Raw genomic sequence first — 24364 nt, 5'->3', positions numbered from 1 at the left:
AGATCACACCCCAAATACTACACGCCCAGAATTAGTCACAGAGAATGTCTTTACCCATGGAGGTGTTATTGTCAGCATATTCTAGTCTGGAGACACAGATGTCTGTTTACGCAGATTGGACCGTCAACAACAAGCTATCTATTATGTCTATGAAGGCAGCAACAGGTCTCTGTGACCCTGGACACCACAGTGTTGAGATGGTGGCACCCAGTCAAAGACAAACAATCAGAACTGCTGTGGTTAGTTATTAAATTGGTTAGGACGACTTAGACAGTATTAAGTGAATAATATGGAAAACCTGGTGATTTCTCCCTGGCTTTTAACCAAACTTAAGTATCTTATCATTTGTCTTAACCCGTTGTAATTATGGCACTTTATGTATTATATGTATATTATTTGTATATTATTTGTATCAACCTGTACAGCACTTTGGTCAACCTCCGTTGTTTTAAAATGTGCTTTATAAATAAAGTTTGAGTTGAGTTGAGTTGAGATATCCCTGCAGTCTTGGTCCTGACCTGCCTGTTATTCCAAGACTGAGACAAGACTAAAACATTAAAATAGCAGTTGATTCTGAAATGAGACCTTCAAAAAGTGTTTGATTTTGAATACTACAACACTGCTTTATATACCTGACACTCCAGCATGATGTGCGTTATGGGGTGCCGTTTGTTAAGCGTCTCGCTCTGAAAATAACAGCAACATTTTGTCACATTTAGCTAAAAACAATGTTTAAAAAACTGATTTGAATTTTTGAGAGTCACTTTTTTGCACATTTAGAACAATATTTGTTAACTTAGAGATATTTTAAATATTTAAATCTTTTCGGGTGAAACTAAATATTTAGCTAAAATGCAAATTCAAATGCCGGTAACAGGAAGTACCAAAATAAAAGCTCAAGTAGGTCAGAGCGTGTTTATAGTGGCAAATAACGAATAAAACCCATCTTATCTGGGGAAATGGACTCTTGGACATGGATTATCGTGATAATAACTGCCTAGATGAACAAACACGTTTGGAGAAACTTTATTTGAAGAGTACTTTGAGTTTTTAGTGTGACTTTTATGAAGGGTGCGGGACTTATGACCTGTAGCCACTATAGCCAGCCACAAGGGGGCTCACTTTGACTCGACTCATTGACATGTTTGCAGAGGTATGTCCGACAGTAGAGTTTACCGGGGTGAAGGCAGGTGGGTGTAGACGATCCTACACCGCGAAAATTACAGATCAGTCAAAGTATTAGTTAGTTATTATCACGATAATCCATGTCCAAGAGTCCATTTCCCCGGATCAGATGGGTTTTATTCGTTATTTGCCACTATAAACATGCTCTGACCTCCTCTGGCTTTTATTTTGGCACTTCCGGTTACCGGCATTTGAATTTGCATTTTAGCTAAATATTTAGTTTCAACATTTATATTTAGATTTATATTTAACATTTATATTTATATTTAACATTTATATTTAACATTTATATTTAGATTTAGATTTAACATTTAGATTTATATTTAACATTTAGATTTTACATTTAACATTTGGATTTTAAAATTTTAAAATATTTCTCAAATATTGTTCTAAATGTGCAAAAAATGACTCTCAAAAATTCAAACCAGTTTTTTAAACATTGTTTTTAGCTAAATGTGACAAAATGTTGCTGTTATTTTCAGAGCGAGACGCTTTACAAACGGCACCCCATAGTGCGTACTATAAGCCTATAACCTTTAATATAAATAATAAATAATACTAAAAAACAGATTACACAATAATAATACAATTCTATGGAATATTCTACTAAAAAAATCAATTAACAAACATTTAATATACAATAATATATATAATAGCAATTAAGTATTACAATGAAATAAGTAATTAGAATGTGCAACAAAGTTTTTGCATTATTTAATCCTTTATCTTCAATATTACACACACACACACACCACACACACACAAACACACACACACACACACATAATATATATATATATATATATATATATATAGATATATATATATATATATAAACATATCAAATTTCATCTTTGACTTAATGTCACAGAAATGAGTGTATCTCATGTCAATTTCGACATATGGAACAACCTCCTGAGGTGTTTAGAGATTTCCTTCATTTTCAGTCCGTATATGATCGGGTTAAAGAGAGGGTGATACACAATAAGCTGTAAAATCATGATGAAACGAACAGTTTTTGAAAAGTCAGATTCCACTAGTAGTAAAAGGACAGTACACGTGCTCAAACAGAAAAAAATGATCAAAACCAACAGATGAGGTAAACACGTCTCTGCAGCCTTTTTCCTGACGTCTCTCCCACTTCTGTATGATATTATAAATATCCTGGTGTATGTAAAAAGTATGAAAAGCAAAGGGAGAAGTGTAACATTGAACATAATAATCACACCGTATATAGAGTCACCTCTTGAAGTCACACAGTGAAGTTTGAAAACTGTACTGTTACAAATTATTCCTTTGAAAGTGAAGCGACAGAGTTTTTTATTTGCATTCAGTATAGCTGGTACTGCAATATGAACTGCTGGCACAAGCCAGGCTAAAACCAAGACCATACTGATGGTTGTCTTATTCATGATGGTTGGATATTGCAGAGGTTTACATATAGACACATACCTGTCATAAGACATGGCTGCCAACAGTAAGAACTCTGAACAACCTAAAGAGTAATAGAAAAAACTCTGAAGGAGACAGGCTGAATATGTTATGATCTGTTTGTCAGATAAAAAGTCAATCAGAAGCTTTGGGTAGATAGTCGTGCTGAAAAGAACAGAGTTTAGCAACAAAGCTGCAATGAAAATGTACATAGGCTCATGGAGGTTTGGGTGAACCACGATAAGATACACAACAGTAGAATTACTGCAGAGAATTAGAATATATGCTGTGAACATGATCACAAAGTAAAGATATCTGTATTTATGAATGTCCACATACCCATCAAGAGTTATATATGTCACATTAAATTCATCATCCATTAATATGATCACAAAATAAACATTAATGTATCAGACAGGCAGATTGTGTAAAGGCGTACACGATACAACATACATACAACCTGTTGATTGTTTCATTTACAGTTACCTGCACTTAGTGTGTGTTGACCTCCAGAAGTTAGAAAGTGAACTTCTCTATGGACCTCTATGGATTTTATCAGATCTCTTTGCCCTCCATGGATCTCATTAAACTCTCCACCAATATCTTCAAACAACTTCTTTAAACTCTGGAGTCTTTAGGCACGAGCACCAACTCAGGGGAATGTGGGGGTACTCGATGTTTCAAGGGATCCAAAAGCTGGACAGGTGTGTCATGGGTTTCTTGTGAAGTGTTTCCTGTTTCATCCTTGTCTGTAACATTACTTCCTTTGTTGTGTTTCCCACCAGTCTTTATTGTCTGTTCTACCCTGCTTGGTTTCACCTGTATCTTGTTGTCTTGCCTTCACTTGTGTATTCAATCCTCAAGTTACCTCATCTGCTGTTGAACATGGCAGAGATAAATTATATTTCATGACCCCAAATGTTGTTTTTTGGAGGCCAACATTTTTGGCCACCATATTTTTCTGTCCATGATTCAAGAACAACTTTGGACATTGCTGAAGGCAGAGTGAACCCACTCTGACTGTTTGACACCTCATGCAGTCACAGAGAATGACTCATGGCTCCAGACTTCAGATGACCTTAATGACTCAGGAGACAGTGATCATAACAAGAGGCTCAGCAGATTCTTTAAGTCCTGGACGTTGCAAGGTGAGGCCTCCATGGATCATACTTGTTTGTCCTTCACATTCGGATGCCTTTTCCCAAAATAAAACCTTTTCCCATTACAGTTGCCCTCGCTATAACGCGGTTCACTTTTCGTGGACTCGCTGTTTCACAGATCTTTTTAGTGTAATTTTGCATGCTTTTTTTACAGCGGACTGTACAGTATGAACGCGCATTGGGTTCTGCGTCCTAAATTGGCTAAGGGAGAACCGCACATGTGTTCTGCATCCTGATTAACTAAGGGAGCACTGTACAAAATGCGTGTAAAAAGGTGTATAAAAGTGTGTGGTTAGGGCTTTTACGGCCTTAAAACATATTTATAATAATTGTAAAACTTACTTCGCAGATTTCGTTTATTGTGGGTTATTTTTATAAACAAGGGACCACTGTACTCTGTTGCTCCGTTGTGCAGCCCCATACACAACAAACTGTGATGGGCTGTGTGTACTGACAGCTTTCTATCAGAACCAGCATGAACTTCTTCATCAGTTTGAGCTGGATCAGACTACACGAACCAGCTTTAACTCCCCATGTGCATTATTGAACCTTGGCTGCCCATGACTCTGACACCGGTTCGCCTTCCTTGGATCACTTTTGTTAGGTACTGACTGCTGCAGAACTGGAACACCCCATAAGAGCTGCAGGTTCTTCTTGGAGTTCTTCTTAAAGTCACTTTTTTTTGTTGTTGTTGTTGTTCAACATAATTTACATAAGTAAAATCATTCATGATCTTTGCTTTCATATGAAATCAGTGTACTTCCTGAAACAACTAAGAAGTGTGTTTTATATATTCTCATTATTATTCCATAATAGTTTATTTATATCTTTACATTTTGTTGTCATTTTTGTATTTCGGTTGTTTTAGGGTGTGGGGAATTGGATGCATGTTTGCAAGCCTCTCATTTAGAATGAAATAAAATTCAATTATCAATTAGTGTAAGTATTTTATGAGTTTATTGGCCGACCACACTTCTGTGTCTTTCTTTAATTCTCTGAATAACATAATAAAAATTGTCAGAGCCTGATGATTTGATTTTGAGGGGAAAAAAACATACTGAACTGAAATACACAGTGAAACGCAGGTTCAGCCTGAGAACAGACAAAGTGGAAGTCCATCTAATGGAGTGAGAACACAATGAACACAATTATTGTACAATCATTCAAAGACTATATTTGATTTATGATCTATGAATTTTCATTTATTCTAAATAATGATCAAGGCTCTCAGTAATATGTGGGAACAATCCTGTTTTTTGTGCCATTTGAACTGAAATGCTACAAAAGAGTTTCTTCACAAAGTATAAGACTAAATAAAGAAGAAAACACTCTTTAGTTTTTGGCAAAGTGAACTTAATCACACTTATGATCAATAGAGCTAATATCAAACTTGTTGCTGGTAGTTCAGTTGTAAAAAGTGTGATTATTGAACAGAATAAAAATGTTGAATGTTTTTATATCTGCAGCAAACCTATTAGGACCACAAACTTCAAACCTAACTTCTGTTTACTATGACTTCATTCAGAGAAGTGAATCCTTTCATTGAGTACCTCATCACACCTCTTCACTGATTATGGTTAAGAAAGACTGTAAATTAGTGTTAATGCATTAGTTCACTTTGGCCTGACTGAACAACCTTTTCAGGTGTTTGGATATTTCTCTCACTTTCAGTCCATATATGACTGGATTAAAGAGAGGATTATACATGACAATCTGCAGAGTCATTACAAAACGTACAGTCTTTGGAAACTCAGTTTCCAGTTTAACTGTAATAACGTCATATGTAAGTAAAACAGAATAGTTGATTAAAACTAACAGGTGGGGTAAACATGTCTGTGCAGCTTTTTTGCGGACTTCTCCACAACTGCGATATGATATTATGAGGATCTTTGTGTACGTGAAAAGAATAAAGAGCATCGGGAAAAGTGCAAGATTAAGTAGAACTACTATACCATATACAGATAGTACTTTTGATCCTTCACAGTAAAGAAAGTTTACTGAATTATTACAATAAATACCTTTCAAAGTAAAGCTACAGAGTTTGTTGTTAATATTTAGCACAACTGCTGCTGAAATCTGACAAGCAGGCACAAGCCAAGCTAAAACCAGCAAAATACTGACAGTGGTTTTCCTCATGATGGTTGGATATTGCAGAGGTTTACATATAGACACATACCTGTCATAAGACATGGCTGCCAACAATAAAAACTCTGAACCGCTTAAAAAGTAAAACATAAAAACCTGAAAGAGACAGGCTGAATATGTTATGATCTGTTTGTCAGATAAAAAGTCAATCAGAAGCTTTGGGTAGATAGCAGTGCTCGAAACAACAGAGTTTAGTAACAAAGCTGCAATGAAAATGTACATAGGCTCATGGAGGTTTTGGTGGATGAAGACAAGGCATATGATGGATGAATTACAGCAGATTATCAGAATATATGCTGTGAACATGATCACAAAGTAAAGATATCTATATTTGTGCACTTCTACATGACCACCAAGAGTTATATATGTTACATTTAAATCAGCATCCATTAAGACAAAAAAATGATAAAACATACAAACACAAATTCTAAAAATCTATAAATTCTAACTTTGTCTATCGTTACCTGACATTGAAATGAGCTTGGTTTGTGTTCATCTAAAGAATTAGACAGTTTGAGCGTGTGCAATAACTTTTATCAGACTGCGTCACCCTCAGCAGACCTCATTAAAAGATTGACTAACATGTCAACAGCATCATCGAACTCTGGAGGCCTGACCCTGCTGGACTGACTGAGGCTAAACTGAGGCCCTTTCACATGCATCACTAAGCCAAGAGATTTCATTTTTCTCCATGTGGACGGTATGTTTTGCCCCTTTGATGTTTTTGTGTTACTACAGTCTATGTTGTACTGTCACCTTGTCCATTTAACCAAAAGTTTTGGAAAGAAAGCAAATAAGCATTCACACATCACAATTCTGTTTATAGTTAGTTGATGATTTGCTGCTGTGCATCTGTATCTCTCTGTCTCTATCACAGGTTCCACTGCTACTGTAATCTGCTTCTGGTGGTCGGCAATGGAGAAGGAGGTGGGGGGAATATGTGACTGTCTGTCCTGTTTGTGCGAGAAACAAGGTCCTCCAGTGGGTCTTCTGCAACCCCTCCTGGTGCCCCATTGTCCCTGGTCCGACATCTCTTTGGACTTGGTCACAGGTTTGCCCCCATCTGATGGTAACACTGCCATCCTCACAATTGTTGAAAGATTCTCCAAGATGGAGATGTGCCTCTCTCCAGTTTCCGAGGGACGTGGTGTCGGATCGCGGTCCACAGTTCGTGTCTCTGTTCTGGAAGGCCTTCTGCACCCTCATAAGAGCCACTGTCAGCCAGAACCAGAGATCATGGAGCAAGCACATCATTTCAGTGGAGTATGTGCACAACACACTTCCCAGTTTCTCTTCTGGTCTCTCTCCCTTCCAGTGTGCATACGGATACCAGCCTCCATTGTTCCCAGAGTCTGAGGTGGGGGTACTACCTGCCCAGGTACTCATTCGCCACTGCAGGAATATCTGGACTAGGGTCCGCCACATACTGCTCCGTAATGCTGCTCTGAGCAAGAAAGCAGCAGATCGGCGCCGGACGCCAGCTCCTTCATATCGACTAGGAGATCAGGTTTGGCTGTTGACTCGGGACCTGCCACTGAGGGTGGAGAGCCGTAAACTGGCCCCTCGGTTTGTGGGACCCTTTCCCGTCTCCAAAGTCATCAACCCCGCTGCAGTTTGCTGCCTTCGGCTCCCCAGGTCCATGAGGGTCCATCCCACATTTCACGTCAGCCGCCTAAAACCAGTTAAAGAAAGTCCTCTGAAAATCAATTTCTTCTGGTTCACTGCTGATGTTATAGTTTACTAAAGATGAAACCAGTCTGAACAATATTATTCAGCCACAACAGAGTGATATTATCAGTGATCTGTGCTTCCACCAGGTTCCCAGAAGCCATCCCACTCCGGAAAATAACGGCTCCAGCTGTCACCAAGGCTTTGGTAAAGTTTTTCACTGTGTTTGGTCTGCCAAGAGTGGTTCAATGAGATCAAGGCACCAATTTAGGCTGTACAGGAGTCGCTAGGTTTCAGTCCTGCTGAGCTAGTGTTTAGACATGAGGTCCGGGGTCCTTTAAAAGTCCCTAAAAAGCAACTGGTTATGCCAGAGAACGGAGTCCCAAGTATTCCAGAGTATGTTACCAAGCTCAAGGATTGACTCCAGCTAGCCTGCTCTTTGGCTAGTGACGGCCTGACCTCTTCTTAGGTGAAGATGAAGAGACATTACGATCAAAGAGCGACTGTCCACTCCTTTCAACCAGCTGAAGTTTTGATTCTCTTGCCTGTTTCTGGTTCTACCCTCTCGACTAAATTCTCTGGTCTTTATGTTGTAGAGAAAAAACTCAGTGACACGAACTATGTCATCAAAACTCCTGACCGCAGGCGCCTGTCCAGAATGTGTCATGTCAACATGATAGAGCAGTACTGCTCCAATCGGAATGGGTCATCCACAGCTCAAGATGTACAAATCGCCGTCTCACCTGTGAGCTCTCTTGACAGTGATGATGAGTTAGTGATGCATAGTGCTACCCCACAGGGGGCTAGGCTCAGTAATGGCAAAATATTATCTGATTTGTCCCACCACCACACTAGCGTTGAGAAACTTATACGTGATTTCCCCGGTCTGTTTAATGACGTTCCCTCTCAAAGTTCTGTCATTGCTCATGACATTGTTCTGACAAAGCCAGTACCGATCAAACAGCATTCATACTGGGTTAATCCCACTAAGAGGGAGATAATGAAAAAAAGAGGTTGACTATCTCCTACAGAATAGATTTGCAGTACCAAGTTTAGTCCATGGAGCTCCCCCTGTCTTCTGGATATAAAGTTTGATGGAAGTCTAAGATTCTGTACTGACTTTCGCAAGGTAAATGTTCCAGATGCACATCCCGGGGGCAGCGTCACCGGGTCCCTCGCTCTCCGGTGTGGCCCTACACAGGATGACCGGGAATGATGATGCCCAGTCATACCTCGAAATGTTCAAGGCGACAGCGTCGGTGTACGGCTGGCCGGAGGCAGAGCTGGCCATGCGCCTGCTACCACTTTTATCCGGGGACTCGCAGACAGCGGCGCTCGGCCTGCCTGCCTCCTCTTGGGGGCAGTACCAGTCCGTAAAGAGGGCTGTCCTTGACCGACTGGGATATTCGGCCGAGGACCACCGCGGCGTATAGATGGCTGCAACCGGGGGAGACTGCAGGCGAGAAACAGCTGATGGGCAAAATCGTACTGGAGCAGTTCGTGGAGGGGCTGCCGGCTGGCACCCTCGAGTGGGTGCGTTGTCACCGCCCCGTCGACCTGGTGGCTGCCGTCGCCTTCGCAGAAGGCCATCTGGCCGTCCACTCCCGGGGCCAGGTATCAGAGGCCCGGCCAGCGTCCTCAGGCCGTCCCAGCCCGGCACCTCGCAGGAGACCCACGCCAGTACCCGGTCCCCCGCATTACACACCTGCTCGCCCCTCCCCTGCTCCTCGCACTAATGTCCCCTCTTTTTCTCTTCTGCCACAGAGTCCAGCCACTATGGGCGCTGCTCTTAGCCCACAGAGGGTCCCTCGGGCGGCAGGGCAGGAGTGCTGGAGGTGCGGGCAACCCGGACACTTCCGCCGCGAGTGTCCACTAATGGAGGTCGAGCAGGTGATCCGGGTTGTTGGCCCTGCGGCACCCTCCCCTGGTCCAGGAGAGACTTACAGTGTTCTGGTAAGGATTCGGGGGGGTACACATCAGGCAATGGTGGACTCGGGCTGCATGCAGTCTATAGTTCACCAGAACCTGATTCGGGTAAAAAGCATAGTGTGAAGGCTGCGGTTAGTTTCCGCCTGGTGCATCCTCTAATCTTGGGCACAGATTGGCCTGGGTTTGATAGGTTATGGGGGCAGTGTGTGGGGGTGCGCTCACAACCGACAGGGACATGGGATATGTGCGCTGTGCTCAGCGGTGACGCGAGGTTGTCCGACACTGCAGAGGGGGAGGGGGAGCCAGCGGTGCCTTCACAATAGGCGCCGCAGGTTCCTGTGTTTGACTTCATGGAAGATTTTCCACTTGAGCAGTCTTGTGATGATACTCTACGCTTTGCCTTCGACCAAGTGATACAAATTGATGGTCACATGGTGCGCCCTGACACAGTGCCAACGTATCCACATTTTTCATTGCGCAGGGACAGATTATATAGAGTGAGTCGTGACACTCAAGCACATGACATAATAACCCAATTGTTAGTCCTGAAAAGCCGTCGGGAAATAGTTTTCCAGGCGGCTCATTATAACCCGATGGCTGGACACATGGGATATGATAAAACACTAAACCGGATAAGGGCTCGATTCAATTGGCCTGGCATTCGGGCAGACGTGCGCCGCTGGTGTGCGTCTTGTCCCGAATGCCAGTTAGTTAACCAACCGGCCATCCCGAGAGCACCGTTGCGCCCATTACCGCTGATCAAGGTCCCATTCGAGCGCATTGGGATGGACCTCATCGGGCCATTTCACCGGAGCGCACTTGGATACCGCTTTGTGTTAGTCCTTGTGGATTACGCAACGCGATATCCAGAGGCAGTGCCGCTGCGCACCATCTCTGCAAGAGTGTGGTGCAGGCACTGTTTCAAGTTATCTCCCGAGTTGGGATTCCGAAAGAGATCCTGACTGACCAAGGCACCCAATTTATGTCATAAACACTGACAGAACTGTACGGATTATTGGGCATCAAGTCTATCTGAACCAGCATTTACCACCTTCAAACTGACGGCCTCGTTGAGCGCCTGAATAAGACTTTGAAGTCCATGATCCGTAAGTTTGTGCACGATGATAGTCGTAATTGGGATAAGTGGCTACATCCTCTGTTGTTTGCAGTGCGCGAGGTACCCCGGCCTTCAAGGGATTTTCTCCCTTTGAGCTGCTGTTTGGCAGAAAACCACGCAGGGTTTTGGACCTGGTTAAAGAAAGCTGGGAGGAAGGTCCGAGTCCAAGTAAGAACGAAGTTCAGTACGTCCTGGACCTGAGAGCAAAACTCCACACACTAGGACAGTTATCACGTGAGGATTTGCTCCGGGCCCAGGAACGTCAGCAGCGGCTGTACAACAGAGGATCCAGGTTAAGACAATTTTCACCGGGAGATAAAGTGCTTGTATTGCTCCCATCTTCCAACTCAAAATTACTCGCCAAGTGGGTGGGTGAGGTTGATTATGAGCTTGTGTGATCTGACAGGGGAGGGGCGACACAGATTTATCACCTCAACCTCCTTAAAGCTTGGAGAGAGGCGGAGTCTGTTTCCCTGGTGACGACAATTAGAGAGAGAGAGGAGTTGGGGCCGGAGGTACCAAAATCGACCAATCCTGCCTCGCTCCTTTGTGAAAACCATCTCTCATCGTCCCAGAGAGCAGACATCGCCAGGTTGCAGCAGCGTTACGCTAACACGTTCTCCCCCCTGCCAGGACGCACAAACCTTATTCGACACCATGTTAAGACTCACTCGGTGTGACAGTGCGTTCACGGCCCGATCGGCTAGCTGAACACAAGAGAAAAGTGGTTCATGGTTCAGTGGTTGATGCTCTGCGGTACTACCTGCTGGGGCGCCCGTTCCATCTCTGCTCGGACCACGCTCCCCTCCAGTGGCTCCACCGCATGAAGGATGCCAACGCCCGGATCACACGGTGGTATCTGGCTTTACAGCCATTTAAGTTCACTGTGATCCATAGGCCGGGGGCACAGATGGCTGTGGCTTCCTTTCCCGGAAGCACACCTGTACCCAACTGTCTAATCACTCTCGCCCTTTTTTCCAACACAGTAGCGTGCTGGACCAGAAGAGGAGGCCGGACAAAGACACATGGCAGACGGCAGCGAGTGTATATGCATGTGTATATATTGTCTGCGTCTTCCTTTGTCTGTTGCCAGTTCGTCTTGTCCTTTGTGCCAGAGAACCAGCTCCTTACCATAGCCTCGTCCAAGTCACTGTCTCATGCTCGTGTCTTATCAGGTTTTGTATTTTGCTTTGTTACTTTGTCTAGCCTTTGTATTTCATAGATTTTTCCCTCGTAAGAGTGTTTTTTTGTTTGTTATCTCTTCCCTTGATTTTGTTAATAGGTTTCCCTCTCTTGAGTGGTTTTTGTTTTCTTAGAGTATTTGGTGTTTTTCCTCCCAGTGAGTGATTTTCTGTTGTACTTTGATAATAAAAGATTTGTTTATTTTGCACTTTGTCTCCCAAGTCGTGCATTTGGGTTCAAGCCATTGTTCCAGCCGTGACAGGATGTTTGTTTATCTTGTCTTTGCAATCTTTTGATTAAAAATTTAAAAAATGCATCAATTATTCTGCTCCTATTTCTTCTTTAAGTATTTTATGGGTTTATTAGGCCAGCACACTTCTGTCTATTTCTTTAATTTTCTGAAGGACATTATCAAAATTGTCAGAGCTACATGATTTGATCTGGAAGAGAGAAAAAAGGCCACTGACACAAGGTTCAGTCTAAGAACAGACAACGTGTTCCATCTAACAAAGTGAGACAAATGTACAACCCCAAACACTTGATTTAATTAAGTAACATATTTATTGTACATCCATTTAAATGTAAACAGTAAACTAATGTGACAACATTCACTTTATGATCTATTTATTTTTTTATGTATTCAAAATAATGATCAGGGTTCTCAGTCACATGTAGGGACAATCCTGATTTTTATGCCCTTGGAACTGAAATGCTAGAAAGTGTTTGTTCAGAAAGTACAATAACAAAGAAAGAAGAAAACACTCTAGTTAATTTCACTCAGGAAACTGGTAGCTGTTTTTTCTTTTTTGTTAAAACATTATTCAGACTTAGTACCTCATCACACCTCTTCACTGATTATGGTTAAGAAAGACTGTAAATTAGTGTTAATGCATTAGTTCACTTTGGCCTGACTGAACAACCTTTTCAGGTGTTTGGATATTTCTCTCACTTTCAGTCCATATATGACTGGATTAAAGAGAGGATTATACATGACAATCTGCAGAGTCATTACAAAACGTACAGTCTTTGGAAACTCAGTTTCCAGTTTAACTGTAATAACGTCATATGTAAGTAAAACAGAATAGTTGATTAAAACTAACAGGTGGGGTAAACATGTCTGTGCAGCTTTTTTGCGGACTTCTCCACAACTGCGATATGATATTATGAGGATCTTTGTGTACGTGAAAAGAATAAAGAGCATCGGGAAAAGTGCAAGATTAAGTAGAACTACTATACCATATACAGATAGTACTTTTGATTGTTCACAGTAAAGAAAGTTTGCTGAATTATTACAATAAATACCTTTCAAAGTAAAGCTACAGAGTTTGTTGTTAATATTTAGCACAACTGCTGCTGAAATCTGACAAGCAGGCACAAGCCAAGCTAAAACCAGCAAAATACTGACAGTGGTTTTCCTCATGATGGTTGGATATTGCAGAGGTTTACATATAGACACATACCTGTCATAAGACATGGCTGCCAACAATAAAAACTCTGAACAGCTTAAAAAGTAAAACATAAAAACCTGAAAGAGACAGGCTGAATATGTTATGATCTGTTTGTCAGATAAAAAGTCAATCAGAAGCTTTGGGTAGATAGCAGTGCTCGAAACAACAGAGTTTAGTAACAAAGCTGCAATGAAAATGTACATAGGCTCATGGAGGTTTTGGTGGATGAAGACAAGGCATATGATGGATGAATTACAGCAGATTATCAGAATATATGCTGTGAACATGATCACAAAGTAAAGATATCTATATTTGTGCACTTCTACATGACCACCAAGAGTTATATATGTTACATTTAAATCAGCATCCATTAAGACAAAAAAATGATAAAACATACAAACACAAATTCTAAAAATCTATAGATTCTAACTTTGTCTATCGTTACCTGACATTGAAATGAGCTTGGTTTGTGTTCATCTAAAGAATTAGACAGGCTGAGCGTGTGCAATAACTTTTATCAGACTGCGTCACCCTCAGCAGACCTCATTAAACTCTCTACCAAGATTCACTAACACGTCAACAGCATTATCGAACTCTGGAGGCCTGAACCCACAGGAAGGAACTCTGAAAATGGGGATCAATGATGCATGTTTCACAGGACCCAAGTCTGGACTTTCACATACTCCACATAGCCAAGATGTTTACCCTTTCTTCATGTGTGGGGGTATTTTTTGCCCTCTTCATATTTTTCCGTAACTACATACGATAATGTCACATTGCCAATTTAAGATTTGGTTCACACATTACAATTCAGAACATTCATATCACAAAATCCTTTGCATGGTTTATTTGTTAACATCATTACTGTGATTGGAGGTAAGACTTCCTGATTCAAATGAAAACAATCACTCGACTCATTTCTAATTTTCTAAGTTTATGTTTATGTCTCCAGATGCCAGTGAAACCTTTTCTAATAACATTTGACTTCCTAAACCACAAATCGTTGGTCGTGACCGCAACACTGATTCTCCAATTTGTAATAAGTTATACTTATTATCTCACTAGCTGCCACTGTTGGGCCTAAATTTAGGAATCACCAGTTGTTTTTTGTCCAAGTTGGACACAAAGCTTCAGTGTGACAGTGACACTGACAACCAGGTGTGTGTGGTTGTTAAAGCCTGCGCACAGTAAAGGGTCCACCTGCTATATATACAAGGTTGCCCATAAAGTTGGGATTTTGTTTTTATTTTTTTTTATTCCTATTTGTTCACATCAGGTTAACTGTGGTTTAATTTTCACTGTGATACGTTTGGAAGAGATTGATCAATAAAGTTTTGAGAAGATACAGTTTATCTATCAAGAATAAATCACGTTGTCTAATCATTTCATGAGAAGAGGTCAAAATATTTTACTCCAACTTTTATAAAGGGGACACAAGCTGATTTAAATGAATTTGGTTCATGGCATGTGTTCTTATTCCAGTGTCTTATAACTTAAAATGATGATAACTTCACTCCATGACCATTATGATCTTTATTAATGAATGCCAATACTGGTACAAAGACTCAGATCAGATCAGATACTCTTAATCACAGCAGGAAATTCATGTTACAGCAGTAGTTGGCAACTAGATTAATTAATAGATAGATCAAATTTATAAATGAAAATAAATAAATTTAAAACATGACATTAAAAAGTGATATACCTTTTATATACCAGACACATGTACATACATGATCTTAGACTATATGAATGAATAGTGCACTTCTGGCAGCCATGATGTGAGTACTAAAATATATAGTTTGAATAACAGAATATGATGTGTTATTGTAGTTATTTAAATAATATAAGGCCATGTGAAATCACGCTAGTGTGCTGCAGTTCATTTAGAAACAAAGATTAGAATCATGCATGCAATAATTACATAATTAAAACTGACATTAACATTTGGTGTAAAAAAAGATCTCTGAAGAAATTACTATCAGTTTTTCAGTTTGTCTTTACAGAACAACCTCTTCAAGTGTTTTGAGATTTCTTTCATTTTCAGTCCATATATGATCGGATTAAAGAGAGGATGATACAAGATCACCTGGAAGGTCATTATTAAACGTGCCAGTTTTGGAAAATCAGATTCCACTCTGAGTATTATGACATCATACAGACTCAAACAGGAAAGACTGATCAAAACCAACAGATGAGGTAAACACGTCTCTGCAGCCTTTTTCCTGACGTCTCTCCCACTTCTGTATGATATTATAAATATCCTGGTGTATGTAAAAAGTATGAAAAGCAAAGGGAGAAGTGCAACATTAAACAAAATAATCACACCGTATATAGAAAGTGGTATTGAAATCACACAGTGGAGTTTGTAAGCAGAATTGCTACAAAATATTCCTTGTACGGTGAAGTTACAGAGTTTTGTGTTAGCACTGAGTGCTACTGGCACTGCAATCTGACAAGCTGGCACAAGCCAGGCTAAAACCAAGACCATACTGATGGTTGTCTTATTCATGATGGTTGGATATTGCAGAGGTTTACATATAGACACATACCTGTCATAAGACATGGCTGCCAACAGTAAGAACTCTGAACAACCTAAAGAGTAATAGAAAAAACTCTGAAGGAGACAGGCTGAATATGTTATGATCTGTTTGTCAGATAAAAAGTCAATCAGAAGCTTTGGGTAGATAGTCGTGCTGAAAAGAACAGAGTTTAGCAACAAAGCTGCAATGAAAATGTACATAGGCTCATGGAGGTTTGGGTGAACCACAATAAGATACACAACAGTAGAATTACTGCAGAGAATTAGAATATATGCTGTGAACATGATCACAAAGTAAAGATATCTGTATTTATGAACGTCCACATACCCATCAAGAGTTATATATGTTACATTTAATTCATCATCCATTAATATGATCACAAATGAAAGTGTAAAGACAGGCAGATAAGACATACAAACTGTTAAAAGTCTCAGTAAAAGGATTTAATACATACAATGTGACTGCCTTGATAGCTGACAAGAGTTGAGAAAGTAAACCGTTTGAATCCAGATTTTATGAAACGCCTTCACCCCCTGTGGATCTGATTAACTCTTCCACTAAGAAGTCTTATCATGTCTTTCTTAGTCAATGAGACTAAACTTTTCAAGGGACTCGTTGCGAAGACAGGCAACAGCACAAACTAAGAAAAGTAAATTACAATAGACACAAAAGAAAACAGACAGCATAATCCAATATAAGTAAGAACGTGGCAACAGTCTTTTTTACATTAAAGGCAAAAAAAACAACTTGTTCCTAAAATAGAAAACACTGTTTTTAAGCCACATGGGCTTAAAAACAAGGAAATCATCAATCAGAATGCAGTTTAACCCTTTCATTAAGCTTTCCTTCAAGAGTGTGCACTGAAGGGCTTATTCTATATCATGAGCTTGGTTTTATCAGCATGAATTCAGATTTCAGCTGAGATCAGGTAGCCGTATTCACGCGAGATCACGCGAGAATCCTGAATGTACTCGAGACCCCATAACAACACTCCTCAACTTGTCCATAGAAAGTTCCTGGAGTACTGTGTTTGTTCTGGAAATAAGTGAGGACATTAAATACTTTCAAGAATTGATATTTCCACATGATGATTTGACTTTACATTGTTAGTACATCAAATGAGTTTGGCTGGATGGAACAACCTTTTGAGGTGTTTGGAGATTTCTTTCATTTTCAGCCCGTATATAGTATACTGTGCACATGATCACAAAATAAAGATATCTGTATTTGTGCAGTTCAACATGCCCACCAAGAGTTATATACATTACATTTAGTTCATCATCCATTAAAGTTGTCTAAAATAAATGTTCAGCAATAAAACCAACAGATGAGGTAAACACGTCTCTGCAATAATAAAAGTTTTTATGTTTATTTTATTGAGGTTTTCATCATACAAGGAATTTGCATTGTTACTTTGGTGCATAATGTTTACAACAAGCATAGTGAGAGAGAGAATCAAGTCAAAAATGTTAAATATAAAATACCAATTGAGGATTTCTATTGATGTCTCTACTTTTTGCAGAGGATCTAGTTCTGTTGGGTTCATCAGGCCGTGAACTTCGCTGGAGCGGCGCCTCCAAGTATAAGGCCAAGTTTCTCTGTTGGAAAGCTCCCACCAGGTTAGGATCAAACTTGGGATTTCTAGGCACATCCAACTGGTAAAGACCCTGGGAAAGACCCATAACCCATTGGAGTGACTATAAGGGCCTTTTTTGGACTACATAGCCTTTTTAGCTCAGCGGTGTCAGACAAACAGCCCTACGGTCCAATATACTGAGGCCCATCTATCAGGTAGTCCAGGACACCACGGGAGAATCTACCTGCTATCAGCTTGTTCCACAGCAGTGCAGGCTGGATGGTGTTCAGTGAACTGGACAAATCACATAACATGACACAACAGTGCTACCAGGCCTTTTTAGGAGAGCACAGTTGTGAAGAAAGAAGATGGTGGCATATTCTCAATCCAACTGGCTGGTAGGGATACTGAAAGGGGTCAGAGATGGTTTTATTAGGATTCGTAGGTGGACCAGTATCTCCAGGGACTTCATCAGGTAAGAAGACTGTGCAACTAGTCTGTAAGAGTTGAATGGGCTAAGGGGTGAATTCTTAGGGACTGGAACCAGGCACAGTGTCTTCCACAGCACAGCGACCCTTTGCAGACTCAGGTACAGATTGAAGATGTGCTGGCTTTGAGTACACTCAGAGGGGCAGCTGTGGCTCAGAGGTAGAGTGGGTTGTCCACTGATATCAAGATACTGAACTCCAAACTGCTCCCGAAGGCCGCACCATTAGTGTGTGAATGTGTATGAGTGGTTAGCTCCTAAAACTGATGAGCAGTCGGCACCTTGCATGGCAGCTAATGCCATCAGTGTGTGAATGTGTGTGAATGTGAGATGTAGTGTAAAGGCACCTTGAGTGGTCGGAAGACTAGAAAGGCGCTATATAAGTACAGTCCATTTACCATTTACCTTTTGCGCTCAGGCCTATACCATCAGCACCCACAGCCTGATTGGAGTCGACTCACAGTCCTCCTCTGTGTCTGGTTTGTAACCCGGGTAGAGTTGTTGGGCCGGCAAGATGGAGGGAATCTAAAACCACCGCAGAGTGGGCCAGGGACTCACAGGTGTGTGGCTCTGTCAAGGAGTTCACCGGGGCAACCATTAGGGAGAAGGCATGGGAGCTCAGCGGACTGAAGCAGGGCGGAGACTCTGTTTGTGATTACGCCATTCGCTTCCGCACCCTGGCAACAGAGAGCGGGTGGAACTCCACAACCCTGTACGACATCTTCCTGAAAGGACTGTCAGATCCCATTCAGGATCTGTTGGTTCCGCTGGACCTCCCCCCAGACCTCGACTCCCTGAATTCCCTCGCCATTCGCACGGGTAACCGTCTGCAGGAGCGGAAGCAGCGGCACGGGGCCAGGGCGGTGCCAGCCACCGCGCCTTGCACTCCCGCGGCCCTCCGGCACGCCTTGCCCTGCCGAAACCCCCTCGAGGATCGTCCTCAACTCTCTTCCGGGCGGGAGGAGGAGCCCATGCAGCTGGGAAGGACCTGGCTCTCTCGGGAGGAGTGGCTGCGGCGCACCCAGGAAGGGAGGTGTTTTTACTGTGATGCACAGGGGCATCTCGTTGCCGCCTGTCCCGTGAAAATGGACCTGACGGTGAGTCAAATCACAGCCGTAACCCCCACTCCACGCAGATTGACTACCGTTAAAATCATGCACCTCGGCTAAGACTATGAGGTGGAAGTTTTAATTGATTCGGGGGCTGACGAGAGTCTTATAGACTGGTGGTTGGTTCAGAGCTTGGGGCTCCAGGTTGAGCCGCTGAGTAAGCCTATTAAGACGAGCGCTCTGAACGGGAACACACTTTTCGACATTTCACACATCTCCGAGCCAATAAACCTCCAAATAGCTGATCATTGGGAACACATTAGGCCTTATGTGATAAACTCACCTCTCAACACTAAGCCTGATGCCCTGTCCCGTCTTTTCAGCCCTGAGCCCGTGGCCACGGAACTCGAGCCCCTCCTTCCACTTAGCCGTGTGGTTGGAGCGGTCACCTGGCCCATAGAAGCTGAAGTGAAGCAGGCGAATGGTGAGACTCCTCCACCTAGTGGGTGCCCCAATAATCGTCTGTTTGTCCGCGTTAATCTGCACCCACAGGTGATACACTGGGCTCACTCGTCTTTGCTCACCTGTCATCCGGATGTACGTCGTACCATGTTCGCCATCTCACAGCGGTTCTAGTGGCCGTCCATGGAGCTGGAGGTTCGGGAGTACATTGAGGCGTGTCCAGTCTGCGCCAGAAATAAGAACTCCTCCAGAGCCCGCGCAGGCTTGCTGCAGCCTCTCCCCATTCCTTCCCGGCCGTGGACGGAGATCTCCTTGGACTTTGTCACGGGCCTCCCGGTCTCCAAAGGTAACTGCGGTTCTTACTGTGGTGGATAGATTCTCCAAGATGGCACATTTTATAGCCTTACCCAAATTGCCATCAGCCAAAGAAACGGCTGAAATCATGATGAACAATGTCTTCAGGATCCACGGATTCCCATGAGACATCGTGTCAGATCGGGGGCCCCAATTTATCTCGCGGTTCTGGAGAGAGTTCTGCAAGCTGATCGGAGCCACTGCAAGCCTCGCGTTGGGTTACCACCCCGAGGCTAACGGCCAGACTGAGCGCCTCAATCAACAGCTGGAGACCGGGCTCCGGTGCCTGGTGGCACAGAACCCTGCGTCATGGAGCAACCATTTAACATGGGTCGAGTACGCCCATAACTCCCTTCTCACCTCAGCCACTGGTATGTCCCCTTTTAACTGTTTTTGGTTACCAACCCCCGGTCTTTTCTGAGTCCGAACCCGAGGTGTCTGTCCCCTCCACCCATGCCCTAGTCCGTCGCTGCCGCTGCATCTAGGCCACAACACGCCAGATGCTGATGCGACAAGGGGACAGGGTTAAAAAAGCAGCGGACTGAAGGAGGAGACCAGCTCCTGCCTACCAGCCTGGCCAGCGAGTGTGGCTTGCAGCCAAAGAACTGCCTCTTGAGATAGAGTCGCGAAAACTGGCTCCACGCTTCGTCGGTCTGTTCCCCATCACCAGGATTATCAATCCTGCAGCTGTGCGTCTCCGTCTGTCCCGGTCCCTCAGAGTACATCCCACCTTTCACGCCAGTGAGATCAAGCCAGCCAAAGACAGTGCCATGATACCGGCAACCAAGCCACCCCCGCCACCCCAAATGGTCGAAGGGGGGACCAGTCTATGTGGTTAAGAAACTGTTAGCAGTGCGCAATCGGGCCGGGGCAGGCAGTTCCTCGTGGACTGGGAGGGGTACGGACCTGAAGAGCGCCAGTGGGTCCCAGCCCGTCACATCATGGATCCTGGCCTCATCGAGGATAAAGAGCCCTCAGATATTCCAGGGCCGTCTGGTATTCGGCCTTAGGGAGGGGGTAATGTCACACCGGTATGTCAAGTTTTGTTTTTGTCCTGTCTCCATGTTTGTTTTGTGACTTCCTGTTTTATTTTGGAAATTAACTCTCCTCTCGTTTCAGGTCACTTGCCCTTCCTCATGTGTCACCAGTCTGATTGTCTTCCCTGATTCCTGATTGTGTCCACCTGTTCCCCATTACCTCCATGTGTTCATATAGTCTGCGTCTCCCTATGTCCTGTGCCAGTGTGTCTTGTCATTCATCTAGACCAGGGGTCAGCAATTAGCGGCCCGTGGGCCAAAACTGGCGCGCCATCAATTATATCTGGCCCACTAGATGACGTTGATTTATTTAAAAAAAAAACAACAATTCCACAGATTTCACAACATTTATTGAAAAGTAGCTGATAAGTAACGTGACAAAACAGCAGCCAGAACGTCCTTCAGCCTCTTTACTTGACCCACAGGTTGGAACACTAATTGGCACGTGCGTGCGCTGTAACCTGTGGAAAATAAAAGTCTCCTGTGTCCCTCATGCAACGGACAACGTGAACAAATATGTTTCATTAAATAAAAAATAAAAATAAAAACAACAAACAAGGTCGGCTCAAATATCAAATAGCCTAATTAAAAAATGCACATCAGCTGCATATCCATCCTCCAAGGATTTAATTTTCTGTGTTTGCGCCTCTGTCCCGAGAGGATATGCGTTTTTGAAGTGGCCATGCTTTGTCTCATGGTGTCTTCTAACATTGTATTCTTTACAAACTGCAACAACCTCGTTGCAAATGAGACACGTCGGCTTGGCATTAATAAATGCAGACTGGTCCTGTATTCGGAATCAACTTTTCTTTTCATGGCTTTTGACAACAACATTTTGCATCGATAGCTAGCAATCTTCAGCTGATGATTTCCACAGCATCCAAAACATAAAAAACTGGCAATTGTGTTCGTTAGTTACGGCAGGTTGCTAGGGTAGGGTGCCTCATGACAGACACCAGGAGATGCAGCAGTGGGCGTAAAAACAGCACATAGAAGCAAACTGATGTTTTAAATCAAATTAAATGGATTTTTTAAGGTAAATAACGTTTATTTTTAATAATAGAAAAAATAGAAAAACTTTTTTTTTCAGTAGGAAAGCATGTTCATGCCCCGTGATGGAATTGTCAGAAAAAAAATTTGGCCCAGGTCCAAACTTATTTGCCGACCCCTGGTCTAGACCCACCAGTAGTATCAGGTCATAGTCAGTTATTTCCTTCGACACTTTTCGCCTCAATTCGAGAGTTTTTTGTTGGCCTTTTGCCATTTAATTTTCATAGCAATAGTTAGTTAGAGTTTGGACTTCTTCCCAGTTTGTGTTTTTTTTCTCCTCTGAGGCGTTTTCTGTTTTCATCGGTTTTTGTTTTTTCCCCTAGACGTTAGGATTTTGTTTAGTAATTTTTCATAGCCATCCCTCCTGTTCGAGGCGCTTTCTGTTGTTTATTCCCCTTTTTGTGTGCTAAATAAAGCCTTTTGATCAGCTCTGCATCCGAGTCCTACCTCTGTGTCCCAAGCTTGTCAATAAACCTGTTATCGTTTTCCTTCTGCTATAAAGGAGGATTCTGTTTCATATAAATCATGTAGCCCTAGCATATTCCTGGTTGTTGTCTTTTCTTAAACTTGTGAAAGACTATACTGAAAGGTTCAGTTGAGAAACTTAATGTAAGGTAGAAATTCTTAATATCACAAGCTAAAAAAGCTGCCAAATGATCTCGAAGTGTAATTTCTTCATCAGAAACATAAAATCATCTTGAAACTACTTCCTTTTCATTCATTTATGTGACTGAAAAAAGCCATAAGGGTTGTAAATAGATGATTATCATGAACCCACAACTCTAAATTTGAAGCTCTAAACATGTGAGATCATGAATGAATAGTTACAGATTTGTGGGAGGTTGTGAGAGGTTTTTACAAATTGAATTAAGTCAGTATGAATGCAGAATAATTTGCATGTTTACAAAAACAAAGATGTATGAAGGTATACACATATGTATAATATATAATATTTGTGTTTGTGTCATAATCAATCACCTCACAGTTGTTTCATATACTGTTTATACTGACTCATCACACACATCTAAGAATCACTATGCACTGCACTGTGTCAGATTGTGTGTGACAATAAAACATGAAACACTATGTATGTATATAAACTCAAGACATTCTTTATTGTTTCCATGACAAAAAGTAAAAAATGTACAACCTGGAAACAAATCCTCACATTAAATACCTTTCAAACATCAAAACATTCACATCTTTGCATTATTATTACAGGAGAGATCACTGCACATAAACATCAGGTCAACAATAATACATTAATACATTAATACATTAGATCACTTTGGCTTGACAGAACAACTTCTTCAGATGTTTAGAGATTTCCTTCATTTTCAGTCCATATATGACTGGATTGAACAGAGGATAATATAAAAATGCTTGCAAAGTAATTATCGATCGAACAGTTTTTGGAACATCAGATTCCAGTCGAGCTATAATGACATCGTACGCACACAAACAGCAAAAGCTGATTAAAACAATGATGTGAGGTAAACAGGTCTGTGCAGCTTTGTTCTTGACTTCTCGGCTGCTTCGATAAGTTATTATGAGGATCCTGGTGTAAGTAAAAATTATAAAGACAAAAGGTAAAAGTCCCAGGTTCAGCAGAGCAACAAAACCATATATAGTTAATGAAGTTGAAGTCACACAGAATAGACTGTAAATTGAATTGTTACAAAAAATCCCACTTAAATTAAAATGACAGAGTTTCATATTAGCCCTCAGGATTACTTCCGCTGCAAGATGACAAGCGGGAGCAGCCCAGGCTAAAACCAGCAGAATAATCACGGTGGTTTTACGCATGATGGTTGGATATTGCAGAGGTTTACATATGGACACATACCTGTCATAGGCCATGGTTGACAACAGTAAGAAATCTGAAGCACTTAATGAGTAATATATAAAAAACTGAAAGAGACATGTTGGATAAGATATGATCCGTTTTTCAGATAAAAAGTCAGCTAATAACTTTGGGTACATAATAGTGCTGTAAAAAACAGAGTTCACTAGCAAACCTGCAATGAAAATGTACATAGGCTCATGAAGGTCATTGTGTATCCAGATAGTATACAAAATGCTGACGTTACAGAAGATTGTAAGAATATATACTATAAACATAATACAAATATATATATACCTGTATTTGTCCAACTCCACATACCCATCAAGAGTTATATATGTTATATTAAATTCATCATCCATGAAGGATCGCACAAATTAAACTGTTAACGAAACAGACAAGCAGATTGAACAAGCATGAATGAATAAACTTACTGTGCAGATTGCATCAACATAAAACATATATGTGATAGTTTGATTCATTCACAGATAACTGACCTTAAACTGCACTTGGTGTGTGTTCACAAAGTGAAACAGTTTGAGTCAGTCAAAGCTTCTTATGACATTTCTTCACCCTCTGTGGATCTCATTAACTGCTGAGCTTTTGTGAACAACTTAATTAAACTCTGGAGGCATGAACTTATAGGTTTTAAACTTTGTTTACAAGTGAGCGTGCTCTTTTCTGCACCCCCTTAAACA

The 24364-nt window shown here is 41.8% G+C and overlaps 5 protein-coding genes across 5 annotated transcripts; all 5 read right to left on the bottom strand.

The window, feature by feature from the left end:
• Nucleotides 1-2069: 2069 nt before the first annotated feature.
• Nucleotides 2070-2996, bottom strand: LOC104939643 (olfactory receptor 13C2). The gene has a single exon (XM_010756201.3). The coding sequence runs from the start codon at nucleotides 2994-2996 to the stop codon at nucleotides 2070-2072; it is 927 nt and encodes a 308-aa protein (XP_010754503.3).
• A 2388-nt stretch (nucleotides 2997-5384) lies between these two features.
• LOC104939642 (olfactory receptor 4D6-like) lies at nucleotides 5385-6311 on the bottom strand. Its single transcript, XM_010756200.3, has one exon. The coding sequence runs from the start codon at nucleotides 6309-6311 to the stop codon at nucleotides 5385-5387; it is 927 nt and encodes a 308-aa protein (XP_010754502.3).
• A 6398-nt stretch (nucleotides 6312-12709) lies between these two features.
• On the bottom strand, nucleotides 12710-13636 carry LOC113748206 (olfactory receptor 11A1-like). Its single transcript, XM_027291180.1, has one exon. It carries the CDS (start codon nucleotides 13634-13636, stop codon nucleotides 12710-12712), a length of 927 nt encoding a protein of 308 aa, XP_027146981.1.
• A 1610-nt stretch (nucleotides 13637-15246) lies between these two features.
• Nucleotides 15247-16176, bottom strand: LOC104939645 (olfactory receptor 2AT4-like). Its single transcript, XM_010756203.2, has one exon. It carries the CDS (start codon nucleotides 16174-16176, stop codon nucleotides 15247-15249), a length of 930 nt encoding a protein of 309 aa, XP_010754505.1.
• A 6925-nt stretch (nucleotides 16177-23101) lies between these two features.
• Nucleotides 23102-24028, bottom strand: LOC113748230 (olfactory receptor 140-like). The gene has a single exon (XM_027291249.1). It carries the CDS (start codon nucleotides 24026-24028, stop codon nucleotides 23102-23104), a length of 927 nt encoding a protein of 308 aa, XP_027147050.1.
• Nucleotides 24029-24364: the final 336 nt, after the last annotated feature.

The sequence above is a fragment of the Larimichthys crocea genome, chromosome XVIII (assembly GCF_000972845.2).
Source record: "Larimichthys crocea isolate SSNF chromosome XVIII, L_crocea_2.0, whole genome shotgun sequence".
NCBI classification, from domain to species: Eukaryota; Metazoa; Chordata; class Actinopteri; family Sciaenidae; genus Larimichthys; species Larimichthys crocea.
Note: the sequence above shows the minus strand (reverse complement) of the source record. Positions and strands in the feature narration are given on the sequence as shown.

Excerpts from the sequence above, each read along its gene's own strand:
- LOC104939643 (XM_010756201.3), bottom strand. The coding sequence starts at position 2,996 with ATGGATGATGAATTTAATGTGACATATATAACTCTTGATGGGTATGTG.
- LOC104939642 (XM_010756200.3), bottom strand. The coding sequence starts at position 6,311 with ATGGATGCTGATTTAAATGTAACATATATAACTCTTGGTGGTCATGTA.
- LOC113748206 (XM_027291180.1), bottom strand. The coding sequence starts at position 13,636 with ATGGATGCTGATTTAAATGTAACATATATAACTCTTGGTGGTCATGTA.
- LOC104939645 (XM_010756203.2), bottom strand. The coding sequence starts at position 16,176 with ATGGATGATGAATTAAATGTAACATATATAACTCTTGATGGGTATGTG.
- LOC113748230 (XM_027291249.1), bottom strand. The coding sequence starts at position 24,028 with ATGGATGATGAATTTAATATAACATATATAACTCTTGATGGGTATGTG.